The sequence below is a fragment of the Cetorhinus maximus genome, chromosome 9 (genome assembly GCF_964194155.1).
Source record: "Cetorhinus maximus chromosome 9, sCetMax3.hap1.1, whole genome shotgun sequence".
Classification (NCBI taxonomy): Eukaryota; Metazoa; Chordata; class Chondrichthyes; order Lamniformes; family Cetorhinidae; genus Cetorhinus; species Cetorhinus maximus.
The window spans coordinates 95,203,915-95,226,913 of record NC_135887.1 but is presented as its reverse complement, the minus strand read 5'-3'; the positions used below and the strand labels follow the sequence as shown (position 1 = coordinate 95,226,913).

Sequence of the window (22,999 nt, the reverse complement as noted above, 5' to 3'; positions counted from 1 at the left end):
ATGTACTGAACAAGGCATACAAGATAGGAACATTGTGAGTTAATGATGAGGTGTCCCAAAGATGGTATAAATAATCGACAGAAGCTGTGTAACTTCCAATTACTTTCTTAGAGCACTCTGAAAGAGCATTTCCCCATGTCCATACTTGTGTTGAATAAAACTACTTCTTGTTTTTACCTACAGCTGATTCTATGTCAAGTATTTTTTAGACACTCCACAAACTGCACTCCCTCAATATCCACACACCTGATCGGTTTCCAACAGCGAAATAAAAACAAAATGCTGGAAATGTTCATCAGGTCAAGCAGCATCTATGGAGAGAAACCGAATTAATGTTTCAGGTCATGATGACCCCTTCATCAATGAACAATGAGCAGGAGTGAATATCCTGGCTGATTCCCTCCCTGTTCATCCACCCAAGGGTGATGAAACTGACTGTAACACTGTTCGCGACAACCTGCCTGAGATAATTTAATTCAGCACAGACTGAGGACTTAATATCTTGGACCTTTCTTTCATATGACTTGGATACAAATTGTGTTTACTAACTTATCTGCCTTCTCCTTTCTAGTCACTAACACTGCCAGCCTTGCCTTTTTGTTAACCTTTAATTTTGCTGATAGGGAGGGTTTTCCCAATTCTCTCTTTTGAAATTGTCTACTTATTGCAGGGAAGGCTGGTTGACTTTGTTGGCTAGATGGCTAATGTGCAGTTTAGAATAACATCATACATCATAGGTTCAGTTCCCATTCTGGTTGAGGTAGACTTGTAACCTGCCTCTTTGCCTGCCCCATGCTTGATGTGGAATGGTGCCACTCAATCTATATATAGACAAATAATAGAGATGTCTGGGTTCCTTGTGGGCTATGGCTGATTACCTACCTACCAACTCCTCACTGGGATACAACTCTATTGGTGCCAAGCAATTAATTCAGATCATTGCATCATTTGTAGGTGTGGCTTCACCCAGAATGTGCTTTACTGGAGGAGCTCTCTGTTCCTCACCTCAGCAGGTCATATTATATTCAAAAATCTCATTTCAGTCAATGAGCTAGGTGAGTTTATAATTTTCAGTATGGTTAGCAGCAAATGCTGCCACTTTGCCATTGACTGCAAAATCTGGGCCATTGTTTTCATTTTTCCTTTGACCTTTTTTCCCTCTTAATCCAATTTTTAATTTCTGTTTCAGTGCCTGATTTATCATTGACTTCACTCATTCTATTGCACTTTTTTTTCACTTCCTTCCCTGCTTCTGCTGTTAATTTCAGCTCTTCAATCTGATTGGTTAAGGAGATGCACAGTTTCTGCAGCCAGCAAAACAGGATATCAGCCTACACTTTCAGCAACTTGCCATTTAAAAAATTTAAAGGCCTGAATGTACTAAGACGTGTTGATATAGTGTTGACTTCACTCCTACAGCAAATTATGGTCAAAGTTTACATTTACCATGACACAAGTTTGAACAAGCCATGAGAAAAAAAATAATGGGCAGAATTTTGCCCTTGGCGTGAGGGATTGGCGGGGGGTGGTTGGGAAGCCGTCTGGCTGCCTGCGATCAGCAGAGTTCCGCGATTTTACATGGAGGCCCAATCTATATGATAGGTGAGCGGCAGCACTCAGCGCTACCTGTGTGGGCGGGGGGAGGAAGGAAAGTCGGGGCCTACGCTCTTTTGCACGCATGCACGCGAAGGAGCGCAGCAATCTCCATGAGGCACAGAGCTGCCTCGGGAAGATTAAATAGATGATAAAATTTTCAGTAAATGAAGTAAAAAATTATTTGTGCCACATAAGCTGGGACATGTTTGTGAAGTTTGCAAAATTTATTTAATAATTTTGTAAAACCTTCAGGAAACCTCATCCCGCCCGTGGATGAGGTTTCCTGAAAAATGCGAAGGCCGCTTGGGCTCTTCGCCTGCCCGCCAACCTTAAGGTTGGACGGGCAGCGTTCTTAACAAGGTTAATTGCTTTTTAATGGCCTCAACAGGCTGTTGACAGTTCGTCCCCTGTGCCTGCCCGCCGAACAAAATGTCGAAATGACGTGTGATGACGTCGGGGCGCATACTTGGGCACTATACTGCTCAATGCCTTCAGGAGGAGGGTGGGAGAGGAATTAATGAGGGTGGCAAAAATAATACTAGAGAAAATGCTTGTTGAGAAAAAATGGTTGCTGCACATGCTGTTTTTAAGTAGTTAAGCAAACTGTTATCAGTCCTCCATCAAATTGGCAGCTTCTCCTGTTCTGTAGGCAGGAAGACTATATTGCTTTTTCAAAGTATTTCAATCTTGCATTTCCTCTTGTTAGTGCTCACCTCACAGGCACGCAACTATTGGCTGCTGCATTTCCGCTCGTACTTTGTTTCCCTGCAAATGATTAAAACTATATCATGAAGGTGAATGTTGGTTTTAAAAGTAAAACATGCAGGGCAATGTCTGAAGGCTCGGAAGATTTACAAATGTGGTAGCTTTTTTTTGTATTGCTTCTGTATATAAAGACCTGAATACTGGGGCCAACAGTGTATTTTGTTATGTCCAGTATCTTCAGCATTGCAAGGTTATTGTTAACCACTGAAGTGCAGTGTGCAGAAACCGATACAATATTTGCTTCATTACAAGTGTTCTAGACATGTCCGTGGCCAAAAAGGGATAGTGTAATGATGAAGAATAATTATTTTCAAAGAGGATTTCAAGTATTCTGCAGTCCTCTCTTGATGCAGAGTTATTTAAGTTACCAATGTTAATACTTGTACCCCTCACTCTGCTTCAAGCATCAGCGAAACAACGACTTTAATTGTTCATGCTGTTACCTGAATGTCTGGCTGTGAGCAGCTTTCATAGTCAGAAAATAATAGGTGTCACAGGTAGTCTTAGCACTCATGGATTAGGGTAAGGAAAATTAGCCATTCACTCATGGAGTGATTGACAGAAGTAACGGTTTTAATGGTAGATTATTCACGTATAGTCGAGTAATGCTCATTCTTAAAGTGAACTTCTTTACACATTGTGGTTTAATGGGGTTCCGGTTCAGGGACCCACTCAGGCACTAGCACAACTGGGGTGTTCCAGCTTCTGTTGCTAGGTGCTTTAGGTTGACATGGCAGCAGGTGGGCAGTAGGCCCCTGAACTTGGACCAGCTTTTCTGGACCCGGCTGATAGGAAGACTACCTTCTGGAAAGGGCCCCTCCTGCTTCTATACCAGATAGGGCTACAGTGCTGTAGCCTGGGGGGTTGTTACGGATTATCTTAAATGCAGTGGGCAACCCTGTCAGGTTGCCTCGTGATTCTGCATTAGGATGGGTGGGTATGAAATCCAATCAGGTTGGCATCCCTCTGCTGGTCAGTTGGGAAGTAGACTCCGTGTTTTCTGGAACATGACTGCCCTCTGGTGGATGGTCAGCTCTCGCTGTACTTCCTGGTGGCTTTTCAACTAAATGAGGCATCGCCTCACTTTCTGGACCAATTGGGAACTTTCCTGGTCCCCGTTTAAATTCACCATAAAGCTGCCAGCCAGACCAATTGATGGCTCCTTAGCTGGCGCCTTTGGAAAGGGTGCTCTCCCAACTTGTCCCATGCCCTTGGAACAGTAGTGTTCCTCAAGTGGAAGTGCAGCTCCAGCTGGGGGAGGCATCTCACTCCCTATCTGCCCAACGGTTTGAGAACTCCCTTTTCCCTTATTTAATATCAGAAAGAAGGTTTCTGCCAGCCATTTTTGCGGCGTTCCCTTAACTTTTGTCTCTCCTGGTTTAATAGCTTGCCTTCATTCAGGCTGTTCAACTATGTGGGGCATCTCCCTCACTATCTCTTTCCTTGCTCTAGGACTTCTTTGGTCCCTGCTTAATTCAGGGTTATTCTGTGAGGCTGTTTCCTCTTTTAACTTTACTAGCCGGGCTTTGGCCTGGCTACATTCCAGCAGCTTTCATTCAATGTTTATGGGTGCTATTTCACCCTTTTGGGCCTCTGGACCTTCCCCAGCTTTCTGCTGTCCTGCAGGTTTCTGCTTATCTTTCCAATGTTCATGGGAATGGTTTGGAAAGGGTCTGCCTGGGTTTCCAGGCCCATGGGTGAGATCATAGTTGTCTGCTGTTACTGCTGCACCCCTAGCTCTGAGGATTCTCTGCTCCTCTATGTGCATCTATAGGATATCTGGAGGATAAGCAATTTTTGAATTCCTCTGGCAATACCAACTCACACAACCTCTCATAGGCACGTTGGATTCTTAGGGACCTTACCCATTGGTCAAACACAATTTGCTTCAGCCGTTCAACCTGATGTAGGGTTGTGTGGGCTTCTTAGAAATGTTCCAGAATTGCTGGAAATATGTCTTCGGGAGTAACTCATAGGCACTTAGGATGACAGCCTTGGCCTGCTTATAATTCATGGACACATCAGGAGTCAGCATGGAGTAGACCTCTGTGGCTTTCCCTGACAACTGCCCTTGAATTAAAAATGTCCAGGTATCTGATGGCCGTTTTAGCTGTCCTGCTACTTTCTCATAAGTGGCAAAAAATGACTCCACATTGCTCTCTTCAAATTTGGGAATGAATCTAGCCTACGTGAGGGCCTCAGAGAGTGGCTCCAAGCTAGGGAGATATGAGGTGTTACCAGGCAAAAAGAGATTTTCCCTCGCAGCTTCCAGCTGTCTGATTTTTCTCTCCTTTTGAGCTGCTAGCTCCATTTCCAATTTTTGGAGCTGAATTCTTTTCTCTTTCTTGTTCTTCATTTTCTCCCCCTCTTTCCTTCTCCTTAAATTCTAACTGCATTCTGAACCTTTCCAGTTCAAATTTGGCTAGGGGAGGGGATGCAGAGTCGTGGTTGAGCTCTACATGAAACTGCTGTATTAGCAACGTGAGATCCAAATGTTCTACCAACAACTGGATCAGTTCACTCCTCTTCACTTTATCTGGGAAATTTAACTGTACCTCCCTAGCTACAGCTTTCAGTTGCTCTGTGCTCCGGGACGCTAATGTTTCACTGTTCAAATTTCTTGCTTGACCCACATCTTGGCACCAAAGGTTACCATTTTCTTAGTATTAGGGAAAAGGAATTTGCTGTGGTAAGTTACTGTTTTAAAATTCATTCCAGGCCAAGTTTTTGTCCCTTGGTTTCCCATTGACTTTTTTATATCAAATTTGGCTCATGTCTTAACATGGAATAGATGATCCCGATTTGAGCTCAAAGTTTCTGTTATGACAGGAGGGGGTTAATTTAAACAGCGGTAATTCCTCCACTCACCACCCGTCCATAAACAGAAATGTGTTTTCGCTTTGCTTCTGCCTTTACAAGTGGTGGCATATTTCCAAAACCGATTTTGATGTGATCCAATTTTCTATTAATAACCCACAGCAAACTCAAGATAAGATGAGCTCAAAGGGCTTTATTTGCACATATTCAAAAAATGGGAGGAGGGTCACAATGTTGCCTCCTTTGCATTCGTACAGTAAAAGAGAGATAGAGAAAAGAAAGAATTAAGTACAGAGACCACAGAGAAAGAAATATTGTTTATGTGGGTTCCAGAGTCCAGAATCAAAATCCAAAGAGGTATTCCTTCATGGAGGTCAGTGAGCTGAAAACCGAAGCTAGATAATTCACTTTTCCACTGGTGTTTATTTCACACTATGAGATGGGCATGCAGAGATGAATCAACCTTGTAAGTGATGGTACAGAATTTCTAGTAGAAGCAGTGTAGACGGGCCCAGAAGTCCAAACTGGGCCAGAGTTCCTTCTCTGTGATGCTGCTAATTAAATGGTAAAAAGGCAGATTGGCTTTGCAGTTTGGCAAGGCAATATCGCTGGTTCCAAAGCCAGAGGCTCATGTCACATGACTCCCACCTCTCCACACTGTCTTTGACAAAGGACGTGTTTCCCTCATCTGGGTCCCTGGGATTGTTGAATGTCCCAACCATTAAGAATTGAAAGAAAGGTTGTGGGGCCCTTTGTCTCAGCAGATGAGCCAGCCTGGGTTATGAAATGCAGTTAGCATTTGTACAACTCCCTTTGAATTTGGTCTGTGCAGCCCAAAGGGGGTCGGTCGTTTTTGGCTCTTCAGGGATAACAATGTGCGAGTTTCCCAATACTGCAGGTAGCTTCTTTTATTCAAGGTCGCAGACAGATATAGATTCAGCCATTTTAGGTCTTTGTCCAGTTTGAAATTTTGTGATAGCAATGAGCATATCTCTCTATATATTTGATTTTAAAAAATACAGGGTGGGGTCTTGGTCCTTCACAATAGTCTGTTGAAGGAAAAGCAAGATTTTCATGATAAGGCCTGCCCAAGAAATTGTGGAGCTGGTAAGTTGGTATGCATCTGATGTCATGACTTGGGAATATGTTATGGTACAGTACAGTATATAAATGTTAATTTATATCACTTTTGCAGTTCCTAAAGAAGTCTGAATTTGAAACAATCTCCCTAAATCTCAAAACAGTACACAAAAATAATCCTCGGTCCATTAACCGTTAGTATTTGGAAAGACTTTATACAGATTCACATGATTCTAATATTTAAATACCCTCCTGAAATATTGAGCTCCTGTTCATATTAGAGCCTCAGGTTCTGGGAGTGAACACTGCTCTATCAAGTAGATCATTGGTAAAATAACTAGCAGCATGAACCAAGAACACATTGCCAACCAGTATGCAATGCCAAATTGTGTGATATCATTCTTGATTTGTTCCATGTGACGGTTGGTGAACAAAGCCCATGCGATGAGATACAGTAATGCTGAAAATAAAAACATGAAAAACTTTAATATTCCTGCAAAGGTCAGGTTGGTAACTCATGCAATTACTATTGATATAAAGTTCTTTGTGATAGATGGCAATTGAAAAATAACCCATTAAAAATTGTTTTACAATGAAAAATGTCCAACCTAAATCAGATCGTTTTGTTTGATGTGACAGTGTTTTTCCAGGTACCTTTCAATGATGGTTTATGGCTGAGGTTAGACAGCAGCTCAACTCAAATCTGTCAGTAGATCTTCTGATATTTTTTTGAAGTAACGTATAGCAATGCTTTTGAGTGTTCAGATAAATTTTACAGTCATTGTTATTTATATTCATCACCTTAAACATTCACTCCCTCCAGCACTGATGTGCATTGTGCAGTGTGCCCAATCTACAGTCCTGAAACTCCCTTCCTAACAGCACTGTGGGAGGGCTTCCACCATGTGGAGTGCAGTGGTTCAAGAAGCTTCTCCACTACCGTCCGTCTCAAGTACAATTAGGGATGGGCAATGAATGCTGGCCTTACCAGTGATGCTCGTATCCCAGAAATGAATAAAAATGAAAATGAGCCTTCTCAATAATACTAATTCATGTTCACCAGCTCAACAGTAACAAGGGAGTCGAAGTCCTCATAACTGCTGATCAGTAAATAGAACACAAAATAAAACTGTCAATAGGTTACTTTGCAGTCAATTTGACTTATCCCTGTCTACATGATTGATCATCAGCTGTAGTATGTTGTCTATAAAATCAATCGAATGCTCAATTGGTATAAAAAGCTCAGTTTGGCCCCTTTGTTCAGGATCATATCAAAATGAATCTATTACATCTCAGTGGGTAAATGGGCCATACATAGCAGTAAAGTCTCAAGTTCCATCTTTAGTCCATGTACAGAAGCTGAGGTGGGAAACCTATAACTGGACATAACATTGATAGTGAGTGTTGGCAGGTTACTCACCACAGGGCTATCAAACCTGGTGTGCAACATATTCACTTTCAACCAAACAGTGATCAGTGTTGAGAACGCTCAACTTTCCTTCATTAACAGAAGGACATTGGTGTCAGTTGTAGTACCCTTACTGCCATTCCAGCTGATAACGGCACGTATAGGGGATTGAATCTGAGACTTTCTTGGACTGCATGGCTCTGTTACTCACTGTCTTTAACCAAGTAAATGATCTGAGGAGCTCCAGTGACTTTGTTCTTACCAGTTGGCACCAGTATTACAATCAGCAGTTTTCCTGGATGCAGTATCCGCCCAGGATTCATCTTGGATTCACTGTTGGTATCTGGGTTCCAGCAAAAGATGAATAGCAGAGACATACAGATAGCTGTGATTGCCATCACACTTGCAATCACCCCAAATACACGCTCCGCTTCCACAGCTAAAAAGGAAAACAATAGTAACTAAACAAAAAGCACAAGCAACACTTGAACACAATTCTCTGATTCAAATTCCATAACGTTTCTCCTAAAAAATTATTTTCAGTTAATAAGCAAAGCCCTAATTTCCTGACAATTTCCTCCACACCTTAGGGGGCAAATATTAATTGGATGCAAAGTGTCTTTGCGGTTTGTGCAAATTGCACCCATTGTGGTGCTTTTGTCACCTCCCAGTTCCAGCGAGTAGTGGAAAGGCACCTGAAAGCTGGGTTTCTGCTTACACATTCTAACAGCAGCTCAGAATCACAGAATTCTTATGGTGTAGAAGGAGGCCATTCGGCCCATCGTGTCTGCTCCCCAAGTGAACATTATGATTCAGTGCCATTCTCCTGCCTTTTCCCCATAACCCTGCTAATTGTTTCTATTTAAATAATCATCTGATGCCCTGTTGAATGCCTTGATTCAACCTGCTTCCATCACAGTTCCAAGCAGTGCATTCCAAACCTGAATCACTTGCTGTGTGAAAAAGTTTTTTCTCACATCACATTTGCATCACATCTCACATCCTGAACATGCATCCTGGAAGTAGATAGCCTGCCCGCCAGCAATTGCCCAGGACAATGCTTGTATGAAAACTGAATGCAGGAAGAATTTTAATCTGAATTGGGGGTAAATATACTGAAAATGTGCTAAGAAGAAGAATATCCTGCATCATGACTTTATCCATTTAAGCATCTGCCTTATAATTCTGGATCATGGTTTATTAGATTTATATTACAAAATGGTGATCAGAATCGAAACAGAACTCTGTAAATTTTGCATCACTTTAAATAGCTCTGGAGGCGGCAGAAACTGAGTCTCTGAATTAAGCACTATCAGAGACAATGACATAATGGTATTGTCGCTGGACTAGTAATCAGAGGCCCAGGGTAATGCTCTGGGGACCCAGGTTTGAATGCCAGCACAGTGGAATCTGAATTCAATAAAAATCTGGAATTAAAAGTCTAATGCTGACCATGAAACTATTGTCGACTGTTGTAAAAACCCATCTGGTTCACTAATGTCCTTTAGGGAAGGAAATCTGCTGTCTTTACCTGGTCTGGCCTACATATGAATCCAGACTCACAGCAATGTGGTTGGCTCTCCCCTGAAATAGCCTAGCAAGCCACTCAAGTTGTATCAAGCCACTACAAAGTCTCAAAAAAGGAATGAAACCGGGTGGGCTACCCAGCATCGATCTAGGCAATGGAAACAACAACACAAACTCAGCCCTGTCAACCCTGCAAAGTCCTCTTTACTAACCTCTGGGGGCTTGTGCCAAAATTGGGTGATCTGTCTCACAGACCAGTCAAGCAACAGCCTGACGTAGTCATCCTCAGGGAATCATATCTTACAGATCATGTCCCAGACACCACCAACACCATCCATAGGTATGTCCAGTCCCACCGGCAGGACAGACCCAGCAGAGGTGGCGGCACAGTGGTATACAGTCGGGAGGGAGTTGCCCTGGGAGTCCTCAACATCACCTCTGGACCCCATGAAGTCTCAAAACATCAGGTTAAAGATGGGCAAGGAAGCCTCCTGTTGATTACCACGTATCACCCTCCCTCAGCTGATGAATCAGTACTCCTCCATGTTGAACATCAATTGGAGGAAGCACTGAGGGTGGCAAGGGCGCAGAATGTGCTCTGAGTGGGGGACTTCAATGTCCATCATCGAGAGTGGCTCAGTAACATCACTACTGACTGAGCTGGCCAGTCCTAAAGGACATAGCTGCTAGACTGGGTCTGTGGCAGGTGGTGAGGGAACCAACAGAAGGGAAAAACACACTTGACCTCATCCTCACCAACCTGCCTGCTGCAGATGCATCTGCCCATGACAGTATGGTAGGATTGACCAACACACAGTTGTTGTGGAGGCAAAGTACTGCCTTCAACTTGAGGATACCCTGCATCGTGTTGTGTGGCACTACCATCGTGTTAAATGGGATAGATTTCAAACAGATCCAGCAACTCAAGACTGGGCATCCACGAGGCGCTGTGGGCCATCAGCAGCAGCAGAATTGTGCTCGAACACAATCCGTAAGCTCATGGCCCGGCACATTCCCACTCTATAATTACCATCAAGCCACGGGGTCAAGCCTGGTCAATGAAGAGTTCAGGAGGGCATGCCAGGAGCAGCATCAGGCATACCTAAAAATGAGGTGTCAACCTAGTGAAGCTATAACACACGACGACTTGCGTGTGCCAAACAGCATAAGCAGCAAGTGATAGACAGAGCAAAGCGATCCCACAACCGACGGATCAGGTCTAGGTTCTGCAGTCCTGCCCCATCCATTCGTGAATGGTGGTGGACAATTAAACAACTCACTGGAGGAGGAGGCTCCACAAATATCCCCATCCTCAATGATGGGGGAGCCCAGCACATCAGTGCAAAAGATAAGGCTGAAGCATTTGCTAAAATCTTCAGCCAGAAGTGCCGAGTGGATGATCCATCTCGGCCTCCTCGGGAGGTCCCCAGCATCACAGATGCCAGTCCTCAGCCAATTCAATTCACTCCACGTGATATCAAGAAATGGCTGAAGGCACTGGAACCTTGACAAGATTCCGGTAATAATACTGAAGACTTGTGCTCCAGAAATTGCCGTACCCCTAGCCAAGCTTTCCAGGAAAGCTACAGCACTGGCACCTACCCGTAAAATTGCACAGCTATGTCCTGTATACAAAAAGCAGGACAAGTCCAACCTAGCCAATTACCGCCCCATCAGTCTACTCTCGATCATCAGTAAAGTAATGGAAGGGGTCATCAACGGTGCTATCAAGCGGCACTTGCTTAGCAATAATCTGCTCACTGACGCCCAGTTTGGGTTCCACCAGGGCCACTCAGCTCCTGACCTCATTACAGCCTTGGTTCAAACATGGACAAAAGAGCTGCACTCCCAAGGTGAAGTGAGAGTGGCTGCCCTTGACATCAAGGCCGCATTTGACCAAGTGTGGCATCAAGGAGCTCTAGCAAAATAGGAGTCAAACTCTTTCGTGTTATCAACAGTCACAGTTTGCAACTCTTTCGAGTACAATCACAGTTCTTGGTTTCCGGGAGTGGGACATGAACCCACAACCCTCTGATTAAAAGGCGAGGGTGCTATGAACTGAGCCACCAAAATAGGAGTCAATAGGAATCGGGGAAAACTCTCCACTAGTTGGAGTTATACCTAGCACAAAGGAAGATGGTTGTGGTTGTTGGAGGTCAGTCATCTCAGCTCCAGGACATCACTGCAGGAGTTCCTCAAGGTAGTGTCCTAGGCCCAACCATATTCAGCTGCTTCATCAATGACTTTTATACCATCATAAGGTCAGAAGTGGGGATGTTCGCTGATGATTGCATAATGTTCAGCACCATTTGCAACTCCTCAGACACTGAAGCAGTCCATGTCCTAATTGTCCAGGCTTGAGCTGACAAGTGGGAAGTAACATTCACGCCACACAAGTGCCAGGCAGTGACCATCTCCAACAAGAGAGAATCCAACCATCACCCCTTGACGTCCAATGGTATTATCATCATTGAATCCCCCACAATCAACGTCCTGGGGGTTATAATTGACCAGAAACTGAACTGGACTAGCCTTATAAATACTGAAGCTACAAAAGCAGGTCAGAGACTAGGAATCCTGTGATGAGTAACTCACTTCCTGACTCCCCAAAGCCCATCCACCATCTGCGAGGCACAAGTCAGGAGTGTGATGGAATACTCCCCACTTGCCTGGATGAGTGCACCTCCCACAACACTGAAGAAGCTGGACACCATCCAGGACAAAGCAGCCCGCTTGATTGGCACCACATCCACAAAACGGTCACTCTCTCCATTGCAAATGCACAGTAGCAGCAGTGTGTGCTATCTACAAGATGCACAGCAGGAATTCACCAAGGCTCCTTAGACAGCACCTTCCAAACCCACGACTACTGCCATCTAGAAGGACAGGGGCAGCAGACAGAAGGGAACACCACCACCTGGACCTTCCCCTCTAAGTCACTCACCATCGTGACTTGGAAATATATCACTGTTCCTTCACTGTCGCTGGGTCAAAATCCTGGAACTCCCTTCCTAAAAGCACTGTGTGGTGTACCTACGCCACATGGACTGCAGTGGTTCAAGAAGGCAGCTCACCACCATCTTCTAAAGGGCAACTGAGGATGGGCAATAAATGCTGGCCTAGCCAGCGAAGCCCACATCCCGTGACTGAATAAAAAAAGTTCAAACATGAAATCAGTGGTATCAGAAATGACTGCATGAGCGAGAAGTGCTACTTGCTGGTCTTAGCACATTGTAACATTCATCCCCTGATTGAAAGTCAAAGTCTTCACAGAATTCTAAATTAAATTATTTCCAAATTATGCTACAGGGAACTGGTATCACTGGACAAACTTGTATTTGTATAGAATCTTTGATGTAGATGTCAAATCAAAGTAGGCCTGGCTTACTGGCACTGAGCTACAGCATAACAGAGCTCTGCACAAGTATGTTTTGACACATTCACAAAGCTCTAGTCCTTGCAGATATCTGCTAGTGATAGAAGATTGTGGCAGTGGAATTTGCTCTCATTCAGAGATCCCAGGCTACAGAATGAGTGGCCATGCAGGTCCAGCAATTATGAAATGCAGCTTTGCAACCAGTTGGAATTATCCTTCAGATAGCATTGTCTGGTGATTCAGATGGACGTTTAAGCTCATATGACACTTACCTAAGAAGAACAGAGCACTTAATTGGTCGGTCATTTCATTGCATGTGGAATGATCCTTGTAGAATTCTGCTACGTTCAATTACGCAAAGGAATCGATTGTATGTAACGCACTTTGTGTCAGTCCTGAGAGATGCAAGAGTTTGGGTTTGGTGTGCTCAAATATGGACTAAACTTTGCTGGGATTAAGGTTATCAGTTGCAGCAGAACAACCATGATTGCAATTAGGGAAAAAAACAACAACTGGTCTGTTTTACTCTCCTGATAAAGGGCCAGTGTAAAAATTTCAGGTCATTTAGAATATTGCTGAAAAAAATAGACATGATGTTGAAGCTTTTTGTTTTGCACTCATCAGGGCAGATTCAAGAAGTCAACTATAATAAACGTATCATCTATGTATCAGAAATATGTAAGGGGTAGGAGGTTGGGGGTCATTCCATCGAGAACGCATTTCTCATGGAAGCCGATGAAAATGTTAGCAAGAGCTGGCCCTCGAGGGGAGCCCATGGCAACACCGTCCATTTGGGCATACATGTGGCCATTAAAGCTGAACTCAACTGCGTGAATTGCTGAGTTCATGAACACAGATTCGGAATCTGCAGTTGTACATAAGAATTTCCTTACACACCTCAACAAGCTCCATCTCATGCTCAATTTCACCTTTGAAATGGAGCAGTCTAACGAACTTCCTTTCCTCAGCATGCTAGTTGATAAATCTGCTGATGCGTTCTCTACTCCTGCCAACCGCAAGCCTACTTTCCCTGGTCAATTTATGCATTGGAATTCCTACAGTTCCACGCCCTACAAGATTGGCCTTATCGACAATCTTGTAAATAGAGCCCAAATCATTTGCTCACTGTGCAAGCTTGGTGCCACAATAGAACGCATCAAAGCTATCCTGCAGGACAATGGCTACCCCAATCAGATCATTGCTCCCTGTGTATTGCACATACTCATGAATGGGCCTAAGGCTGCCACTTTCAGACCTGAAAAGTGCCCAGTCTACCTCAAATTCACCCCTGGAAGGGTAATCTCAAAAATTTGAGCAACAAATGAAGCTAGCCATTTCGCGCTGTTGTTATGCAGTGGCAACATGAGTGGTATTTTCCATTAACAGGATGCTGCCATCAAGCCAAAAAGACGTTCTGCCTACCACACAAATAAGTAATGTAATATATGAATTTCAGTGCCGGCGCAATGCCAGGTTATGTAGGCTGTAAGTCCCAACAACTGGCCGATCATATCAAACAGCATGCCCCTTCAGCTGTTTGCAGTAAGCAGAGTACTCAACCTATTTGTGCTTGCAAAATTCAGAACATAATGTCCAACATTAGATGTGATTCTGTGATTGGGCAGCACTTGCTGAACAATCCTGAGTGTGTTAAAAATTACACTACCAAACTAATTTAAGATTATCAGCCGGACTTGCACTTATGCTTGATAGAAGCTACATATATTCATATGCAGGGACCTGTCCTCTTCAGGCAAAAGGAATATGTCCAGACATTGCACCTTTTTTGAATAAATAAAAATATGGGGGACAATAGCTTTCTGGTGCATATGCCATGGCAACATCTCAAACAATCAGAACTGGCTTCCCAACTAATCAGCACCCCTTTTCTCATGCAGTATAAATTGTTACATTTGAAATTTGGCATTCTTGCATCAGTCCTGATGAGTCCAAGATGAAAAGCTTCAACAGTATATCTCTTTTTTCAGCAATACTCAAGTTCTGTACTACCAAGGACTATTCATTTAGAATACATAACTCATGCCTTTATCTACACAAGGTTCAGCATTCAGCTATCCTTTTCCTTGCTAAGCTGCACTAGTTCCCTGTAACCCAGCAAAAGATCCAAGTTCATCTTTTCAAGATCTTTCCTGACCTCACCACACCCCTCCTCAGCAATCTATGCTAGTAGCACCCGCCTCAACCTTTGGTACTGAGTGAGTCTGGTTCTCTCTTGTCCACAATTCTATGTGTAGTGATTACTCTTTTAGTCACTATGCCCTCGCTCTCTCAATCTCCCTGAATTGTTCTGGATTGCCATTTGCTTTATTGCTTTCAAAAATTTCCTCTCCTGAACCTGGCTTCCAGGCTTCCTTTTTTAGGCATTTGATACAGTGCCGCACGACAGACTTATGAGGAAAGTTATAGCTCCTGGAATAAAAGGGAAAGTAGCAACATGGGTACAAAATTGGCTGTGACAGTAAATACTAAGTAGTGGTTAATGGGTGTTTTTTGGGCTTGAGGAAGGTTTGTAGTGGAGTTCCCTAGGGATTAGTGTTGGGACCCTGGCTTTTCCTGATATATATTAATGGCTTAGACCTTGGAGTATGGGGCACAATTTCAAAATTTGCGGATGATACGAAACTTGCAAATATTGTGAACTGGAGGAGGATAGTGTAGAACTTCAAAAGGACATAGACAAATTGGTGGAATGGGTGAACAGGTGGCAGATGAAGTTTAATGTGAAGAAGTGTGAAGTGATTCATTTTGGTACGAAGAACATGGAGAGACAATATAAAGTGAAGGGTATAACTCTAAAGTGTGTGCAGGAGCAGAGGGACCTGGGTGTATATGTGCATAAATCATTGAAGGTGACAGGATAAGCTGAGAGAGCAGTTAATAAAGCATACAACATCCTGGGCTTTATTAATAGCAGCATAGAGTACAAGAACAAGGAGGTTATGTAGAACTTGTATAGGACACTGGTTCAGCCTCAGCTGGAGTACTATGTCCAGTTCTGTGTACCACACTTTGGAAAGGATGCTAAGGCACTGGAGAGAATGCAGTAAAGATTCACCAAAATGGTTCCAAGGATGAGGATCTGTTATGAAGATAGATTGGAGAAGTTAGGAAGAGAAGAGAAGAGAAGAGAAGAGAAGAGAAGAGAAGACAAGAGAAGATAAGAGAAGATAAGAGAAGACAAGAGAAGGTTGAGAGAAGATTTGAATGAGGTATTCAAAATCATGAAGGGTCTGGACAGGGTAAATAGTGAGAAACCATTCCCACTTGCGAAAGGGTCGAGGATGAGAGGGTGTAGATTTAAAGTAATTTGCAAAAGAAGCAAAAGCGACATGACAGAAAACTTTTGTCAGGCCGTGAGTAGTTAAGGTCTGGAATGCACTGAGAGTGTGTTGGAGGCAGGTTCAATTGATGTATTCAAAAGTGAATTAGATTGTTATTTGAAGAGGAAAAATGTGCAGGGTCACGGGGAGAGGATGGGAGAACGGCACTAAGTGAATTGCTCATTCGGAGAGATGGTGCAGACACGATGGGCCAAATGGCCTCCTTCTGCACTGTAACAATTCTGTGATTCTGTGATAATAAAGACAGAAAGTGCTGGAAAAACTCAGCATGTCTGTCAGCATCTGTGGAGACAGAAACAAAGTTACTGTTTCGAGTTCAATATGACTCTTCTTCGGAAATCTGTAATTCTGTTTCCTGTTTCTCCCCTTTCTCCCCTGCTTTTTGTCCACTGTTTTCAAGCAACCTGTGAAGGAGAGCCATGCGGACTCGAAACGTTAACTCTGTTTTTCTCTCCACAGATGCTGTTAGACCTGCTGAGTTTTTTCACATTTTCTGTTTTTGACACTGTAAATTTAACACCTTGAGACGTAATTTTGTATGTGGGGAATGCCATCAAAATATAATTCATTGATTTCATTGGAGCTAATGAAATTTTCTAGACAGAATCTGTTCCTCCCCACTCCCTTTGTGCACTGATGCTCCTGAGTGTAGGATTACAGGATTATTGTGTGGTACCTTTTATTTTATTCATTTATGGGATGTGGGCTTCGCTGGCTGGGCCAGCATTTATTGCCCATCCCTCGTTGCCCTTGAGAAGGTGGTGGTGAGTTGTCTTTTTGAACCGCCGCAGTCCATGTGGTGTAGGTACACCCACAGTGCTGTTAGGAAGGGAGCTCCAGGATTTTGACCCAGCGACAGTGAAAGAACGGCAATATATTTCCAAGTCAGGATGGTGAGTGACTTGGAGGGAAACATCCAGGCAGTGGTGTTCCCATCTATCTGCTGCCCTTGTCCTTCTAGATGGTGGTGATCGTGGGTTTGGAAGGTGCAGTCTAAGGAGCCTTGGTGAATTCCTGCAGTGCGTCTTGTAGATGGTACACACTGCTGCTACTGTGCGTCGGTGGTGGAGGGAGTAAATGTTTGTGGATGTGGTGCCAATCAATTGGGGTATTTTGTCCTAGACGGTGTCAAGCTCCTTGAGTATTGTGGGAGCTGCACTCATCCAGGCAAGTGGGAGTATTCCATCACACTCCTGACTTGTGGCTTGTAGATGATGGACAGGCTTTGGCGATTCAGGAAGTGAGTTACTCATCGCAGGATCCCTAGTCTCTGACCTGCTCTTGTAGCCGCAGTATTTATGTGACTAGTCTAGTTCAGTTTCTGGTCAATGGTAACCCCCAGGGTGTTGATACTAAGGGATTCGGTGATGGTTATGCCATTGAACATCAAGGGGTGATGGTTGGATTCTCTCTTGTTGGAGATGGTCATTGCCTGACATGTCTGTGGCGCGAATGTTATTTGCCACTTGTCAGCCCAAGCCTGGATATTGTCCAGGTCTTGCTGCATTTAGACATGGACTCCTTCAGTATCTGAGGAGTCGCGAATGCTGTTGAACATTGTGCAATCATCAGCGAACATCCCCACTTCTGACTTTATGATGGAGAGAAGGTCTTTGATGAAGCAGCTGAAGATGGTTGGGCCTCGGACACTACCCTGAGGAACCTGATTTAATTTGAGCAAATTATTCAAAATTCAATTCACTGCACTGTTAGTTACTACTAGATGATGACATGAGGACCTTTTAAAACTTGTATAATTAGAGACTGAAACAAACTTGCAAAAAATAGATTGGGTGAAATGCACTATACATTGAACAACCATAACGGTTTCTCAGTGCTGCCTTGTCATGTTGACAGTGGTGTAGCATTGAGTTGTTCAAAATTATGAGAGGTTTTAATAAAGTAAATAAGGAGAAACTGTTTCTGCACATAGGAGGGCTAGTAAACAAAGAACACAATTTTAAGATAACTGACAAAAGAACCAGAGGGGGGATGAGGAGAATTTATTTCATGCAGTGTGTTGTTCTGAAATGGAATGCCTTGCTGAAAGGGTGGTGGAAGCAGATTCAATAAAAACGTGCAAAAAGGCTTCGAATTTATACTTGAAAAGAAAAAAAAAATTGCAGGGTTCTACAACAACAACAACAATGTAACTCTCGTATTACACTAAAATGTGCTTCAAGGGAGTGTTATCAAACAAAATTTGACACTGAGCCTTATAAGAAAATATTAGGACAGATGATCAAAAGCTTGATGAAAGAGATAGGTTTTAAGGAGGGAGAGATAGAGAGGATTAAGGAAGGAATTCCAGAATTTAGAACTTATGCAGCTGAAGGCTTAGCTAGCATTGATGGAGCGATTAAAATCAGGGATGCACAAGAGGTCAGAATTGGAGGATCACTGAGATCTCGCAGGATTATAGAGCTGAAGGGGGTTACAGAGATAGGGAGGTGCGTGACCATGGAGGGCTTTGAAAACAAGGATGAGAATTTTAAAATTGATGCATTGCTGGACTGGGAACCAATGTAGGTTAGCAAGCACAGGTTAAATGGGACTTAGTGGAAGTTAGAATACAGGCAACAGAGTTTTGGATGAGCTCAAATTTACAGAGGGTGAAGGATGAGAAGCTATCCAAGAGAGCATATTAATAGTCAATTCTGGAGATGACAAGGGCATGGTTGACGGTTTCAGCAGCAGATGAGCTGTGCTAGGAATGGATATGTTGCAAAGATGATGTCCTTAGTGACGGAACAGTCACAGAAAATGTGATTTATGACTCTGATAAGTGTTGTTTCAATACTGGTGCAGCAGTGAAATCTGATTGGAGGCAGTCAAACATGCAGTTGCAGGAAAAAATGGCATGGATTTAGGAGGTTCAAGTACTTTGAGAGGAGAGGGAGGTTGGAGATGGGACAGTAGTTTGCAAAGAAAAAGGGCCCAAGGATGTTTTTATTTGTGAGGAGTGGTAGCAGATTTGAAGGGGAAGGGGACAGTACTTGAAGTGAGGTAATCGTTAGCAACATCAGCTAACAAGAAGGGAAGCTAGGTAGTCAGCAGTTTGATGGGGATATGGTCCATGGAGCAGGAAGTGGGTCTCATGTACAGGATGAGCTTGGAGATGTCACAAGGGGAGACAGGAGAAAGACATGAGTTCAGGGCTACACAGGGAAATCTTAGATGAAGTCGAGGTTAGTATGGCAGAGGCAGCAAACTGGATAGTCTCAATCTTGATGACAAAGAAGTCTATGATCTCTTTGCATTTGTTGGAGGTGAGAGTGGAAGAGGCAAGGATGGGGGTTTCAGAAGACCATTTTGAGTGAAAAAGAGAAGCCTGGGGTTATAGAAATAGTGGACAGTTATGGCAGACAAGGTCAGGACCCAATGCTGCATTATGTGGTCCAGCGAGATCTGGTGGTAAATGGATGAAACAATTGTCTGTCATTAACACTCAAGTCTGTGTTCCTTGGACTTAACAAAGAGGAGGTGAGTGGACCAGGGGAACGACCAAAGTAAAAGAGAGCAATAGTTTCAATGGGGACTAGGACACCAAAGGTAGAGGTGAGGGTATGATTTAGCAGATCTGTCATTATGAATGGGAGACAAAAGGCTAGACAGTTGGGGATTTGAAAGGACCAGTATTAGTGACTTGGAGGAAAGTTTTAACACTGGGAGCGGGATAGGGGATATGGCTGAAGTGCGTTATAAGGAAATAATCAATGGTCGCCTTCTCTGTGATTGATATTCTAGGAGCGGAGGCTATATGAGATGGAAAGATCGAGGAAGTGGCTGTGAATGTGGGCAGGGGAGTTTATATAAAAGGAAAGATTATGGGAGGATAGAAGGGCAAGTGACCACAGGAAAGAGAGAGAGGGAAAGAGTGAGAGAATGATTGGTTTAGATGGAGGTTGAATTCATTGAGGATGAGAAGCTGCTTGATGCAGAAGCTGAAGAAGGAAAACAGTGAAGATATCTTAATGATAAATTTGGCATGGTACTGGGTTAGGCTGAAGAGAATGAGAATTTTAAAGGATTGAGGGAGTGGAACAAGATTAGGGCCTGAACTGCCGTGGAGTGGCAATCAGAATCAGATTGCCACTCTGCTCCTAATTTTTTACCTTGAAATCTTTCCGATCCTTTCTCGCCCAACCTTCCGACTCAGAGCAGCGCATTCCCGGGGCGTTCTGTCGAGGGTTTCAGAATCAGACACAAGAAGGCCACGCCCACTTTTTTACGGCACCAGCTGCCATAAATCAGGTAGCTTTAAAGGTCCAGCCACTTTCAAGCCAGAGAGGGAGGTGTCAGCTGTGGCTCAGTTCATAGCACCCTCACCTTTGAATCAGAGGGTTGTGGGTTCATGTCCCACTCCTGGAAAACCAAGAACTATGATTGTACTCGAAAGAAGTTGCAATCTGTGACTGTTGGTAACTCGAAAGAGTCTCAAGCCAGAGAGAAGATAAGTTTGTCAGGTAAGTGGTTAGAATATGAGGAGGGGGGCGGGGTGGATCAGGCATTGGGTGTCAGGTGGTTGGGCAGGAGGTCAGGCACTTGGGGAGAGGGGGAGTGAGATCAGCCAGTCTGGGGGACAGAGGAGCCTGCCAATCAGGGAAGGGTAGGGATCAGACAACTGGGGGCAGGGGCTGACAGTTGGAGGGTGGGCAGGCAGTTGGAGGGAGGGGAGGGGCTCAGCTAGTTGGCAAATGGAGGGTGGGTCGGACAGTCCAGGGAAAGGTTGGTCAGTTGGCAGAAAGACGGTTGGGCAGTTGGCGGGAGGGAAGTTGGGTCTGGTGGGGGGGTTGTGGGGAGTCTGGGGGGGCAGTCGGGGTTGGGGCTGGGGGTGCCCTGTGTGTGTGAGGAGAGTCTCATGGGAGTGGTAGTCAGGGATTGAAGGAGTCCTGTGGGGGAGCCCTTTGGGGTGGGGGAGTGCTGTGGTCAGGTAGTCTCATGGGGGTTGTTGGGGGCTGTGGGGAGTCCCAGGGGGCAGTTGGGGATGGGGGTCTCCTGTGTGTGCAAGTAGAGTCTCATGGGTGAGGTAGAGTGTGGGGGAGTTCCATGGGGGATTCCTGTGGGTGGGTAATTCCATGGGGGTTTAGTCAGGGGGTGGGGGAAGTCCTGTTGGTGGGGGGAGGGTCGTTTTTGGATTGTGCAATAGTTACCTAGAAGTGGTCTTCATTCTTCTAACTTTTTCTAGCTAACTATTGATGCAAGACAGTCAGAACCATCTGAAGTTTGCGATATAAATCATATTTCCGGTTGGTTCCCAGTGCAGGCAATTGCCCATCGGAATTTTGTACTTCTCGGTAATTGCCGTGCAAACCTTACCTGGGAACTTCTGGGGGTGGGTTTGGCGTGGGTTTGGCGTGGGTTCCCCAGCGTATCTTTGGGATCACCCCCAGAGACTGCCCTGGAGCTCCGAAGTTACGGCCCAAGATGTTCAAAGGAAGGAAAGGTGTCAGAGAAGGATGGCGGCAGAGCAAGGTGTGATTTGGGGTTGTGAGCTACACCATGGTCACACTGTGATGTTCCAAAAGGTGTAGCCAGGTGAGGCAGCTTTAAGGTGAGAAGTGGCATCACTCCTCGGCCAGGTTTCTGTCAAGCCCATGATGTTGACTCAATCGTTTACAATAAGCTCATGGATGGCAAGAGCTTTGCCCCAAGTGAACAGACATTCTGGAGGGAGATGTGGCACCGGGTGGTGAGAGTTGATCCCACTGGCAGAGCCCACAGGGTTAGCAGTGGCTGCCGTGAGTAGAACAGGAAGATGAGACAGATTAGCCAGGCGGAGAAAGAGCAAGGGGCGGGGGCTATGCCTACGAGTTGGTTCTTTTAGAGAAGCCGGCAGACATTATCGGCCAAATGGCTCTTTTTCTGCGCTGCATTTTCGATGATACTACACGATCCTACCCTGTACTTGTTTAGGACACAGCACACACATAACCACAGGTCTATGATGAAATCTCTTACCTCGGCTGAGCTGGTGGTGAAGTGTAGCATTTTCAGCTGCTGGGGTATTGAGCGGGTGCCACAGCCCCTTATTCTGATACCAGGTGGGGCTGCAAGCCGAGTAAATCAAAGTGATAGAGCCGATTATGACAGTGAGGTTCTGCAGCAGCCTGCATCTCAGCTCCTTTCCTCTCATCTTTAACTTTCCGAGTCAACGTTCAATCTGCCGCTGGTAGGAAAGGCGGGTGGGGGTGGGATGTACCGGGAGGTGGGCGGCTGAATACTAGCGTGGACTGAGAAAGAACCGCTCCTGTCAACTGCGAAATGATGTCGGCAACTCAGTGGCGTTGAGACTGGCTGACTGAAACTTTTCACATCTCTGATCCAGAGTATGACTCACTGATGTTGAGTTTAAAAACCCCAAGGACCTGTTGGAAATCCCAGTGCTTCCTTGCTAGTTCTGAAGCAGCTTTTGGAAATCCCCCTGCGATCGAGGACCTGACCCGCGATGGTAGGCGACTGGACAAAGAATTTCTGACCCTGGATGGCCAACAACCTGGGACAACCACGGCCAAACAGATTCTGGCGCTAAACAGCAAAACTAGAGAAATGAAACTGCAACTTGGGGCGGAGACTGACATCAAACCACAGGAAGCAAACCTAAAAATGTTCTGATATTTCTATTCTTGCCCCTTCATTAAGTGCACAGATAGACCATTTAAACAATTCCAAGTTAGACATACACACATACGCCTGACACCATCCTGTATGTATAATCCTAGCCATTTGACATGAAAGGTGATTTTACTGGGTTATATTTTTGGATCAACTTTGATGTTTTAAAGAAATCATCAGAATGTTTCCATTATAAATGGGGTTTTCCCAGGCGACGTTTTTCTGGTAAACGCCTCTTTGAATATTAATAAAAGCATCAACAATCAACCATACACAACATACACGCCTAGTGTTAGGCAGCAGTCATCTGTGGTGAGATACAGTCACTTATTTATTTTTAAGAAATGTTAATCTATTAATTAGAGAGGGTGCAGAAAAGGTTCACAAAAATTATTCCAGGGATGAGGAACTTCAGTTATGTAGATAGATTGGAGAGATCGGCACCTTTTCCTT

The 22,999-nt window shown here is 44.4% G+C and overlaps 1 protein-coding gene across 2 annotated transcripts; it reads right to left on the bottom strand.

Moving 5' to 3' along the window:
* Positions 1-5,351: 5,351 nt before the first annotated feature.
* On the bottom strand, positions 5,352-22,482 carry LOC144684230 (uncharacterized). Of its 2 annotated transcripts, none has more exons than XM_078547866.1 (3): positions 21,893-22,482; positions 7,929-8,105; positions 5,352-6,718 (listed from the first exon to the last, which is right to left on the bottom strand). In XM_078547866.1, exons 1-3 carry the CDS (start codon positions 22,065-22,067, stop codon positions 6,531-6,533), a joined length of 540 nt encoding a protein of 179 aa, XP_078403992.1. In that variant the 5' UTR covers positions 22,068-22,482; the 3' UTR covers positions 5,352-6,530. The 2 variants fall into 2 exon arrangements, with proteins under 2 accessions (XP_078403992.1, XP_078403993.1); XM_078547867.1 differs by having other exon boundaries at positions 5,352-5,732.
* Between the last annotated feature and the right edge of the window lie 517 nt (positions 22,483-22,999).

What these genes read in the sequence shown, in the direction of transcription:
- LOC144684230 (XM_078547866.1), bottom strand. Translation starts at nt 22,067, where the DNA reads ATGAGAGGAAAGGAGCTGAGATGCAGGCTGCTGCAGAACCTCACTGTC. An exon ending in TCACCACCAGCTCAGCCGAG is followed by an intron (nt 8,106 to 21,892) that starts GTAAGAGATTTC and finishes TTTCCTTTTTAG; the next exon opens with CTGTGGAAGCGGAGCGTGTA. An exon ending in TGTAATACTGGTGCCAACTG is followed by an intron (nt 6,719 to 7,928) that starts GTAAGAACAAAG and finishes TTTTATTTTCAG; the next exon opens with CATTACTGTATCTCATCGCA.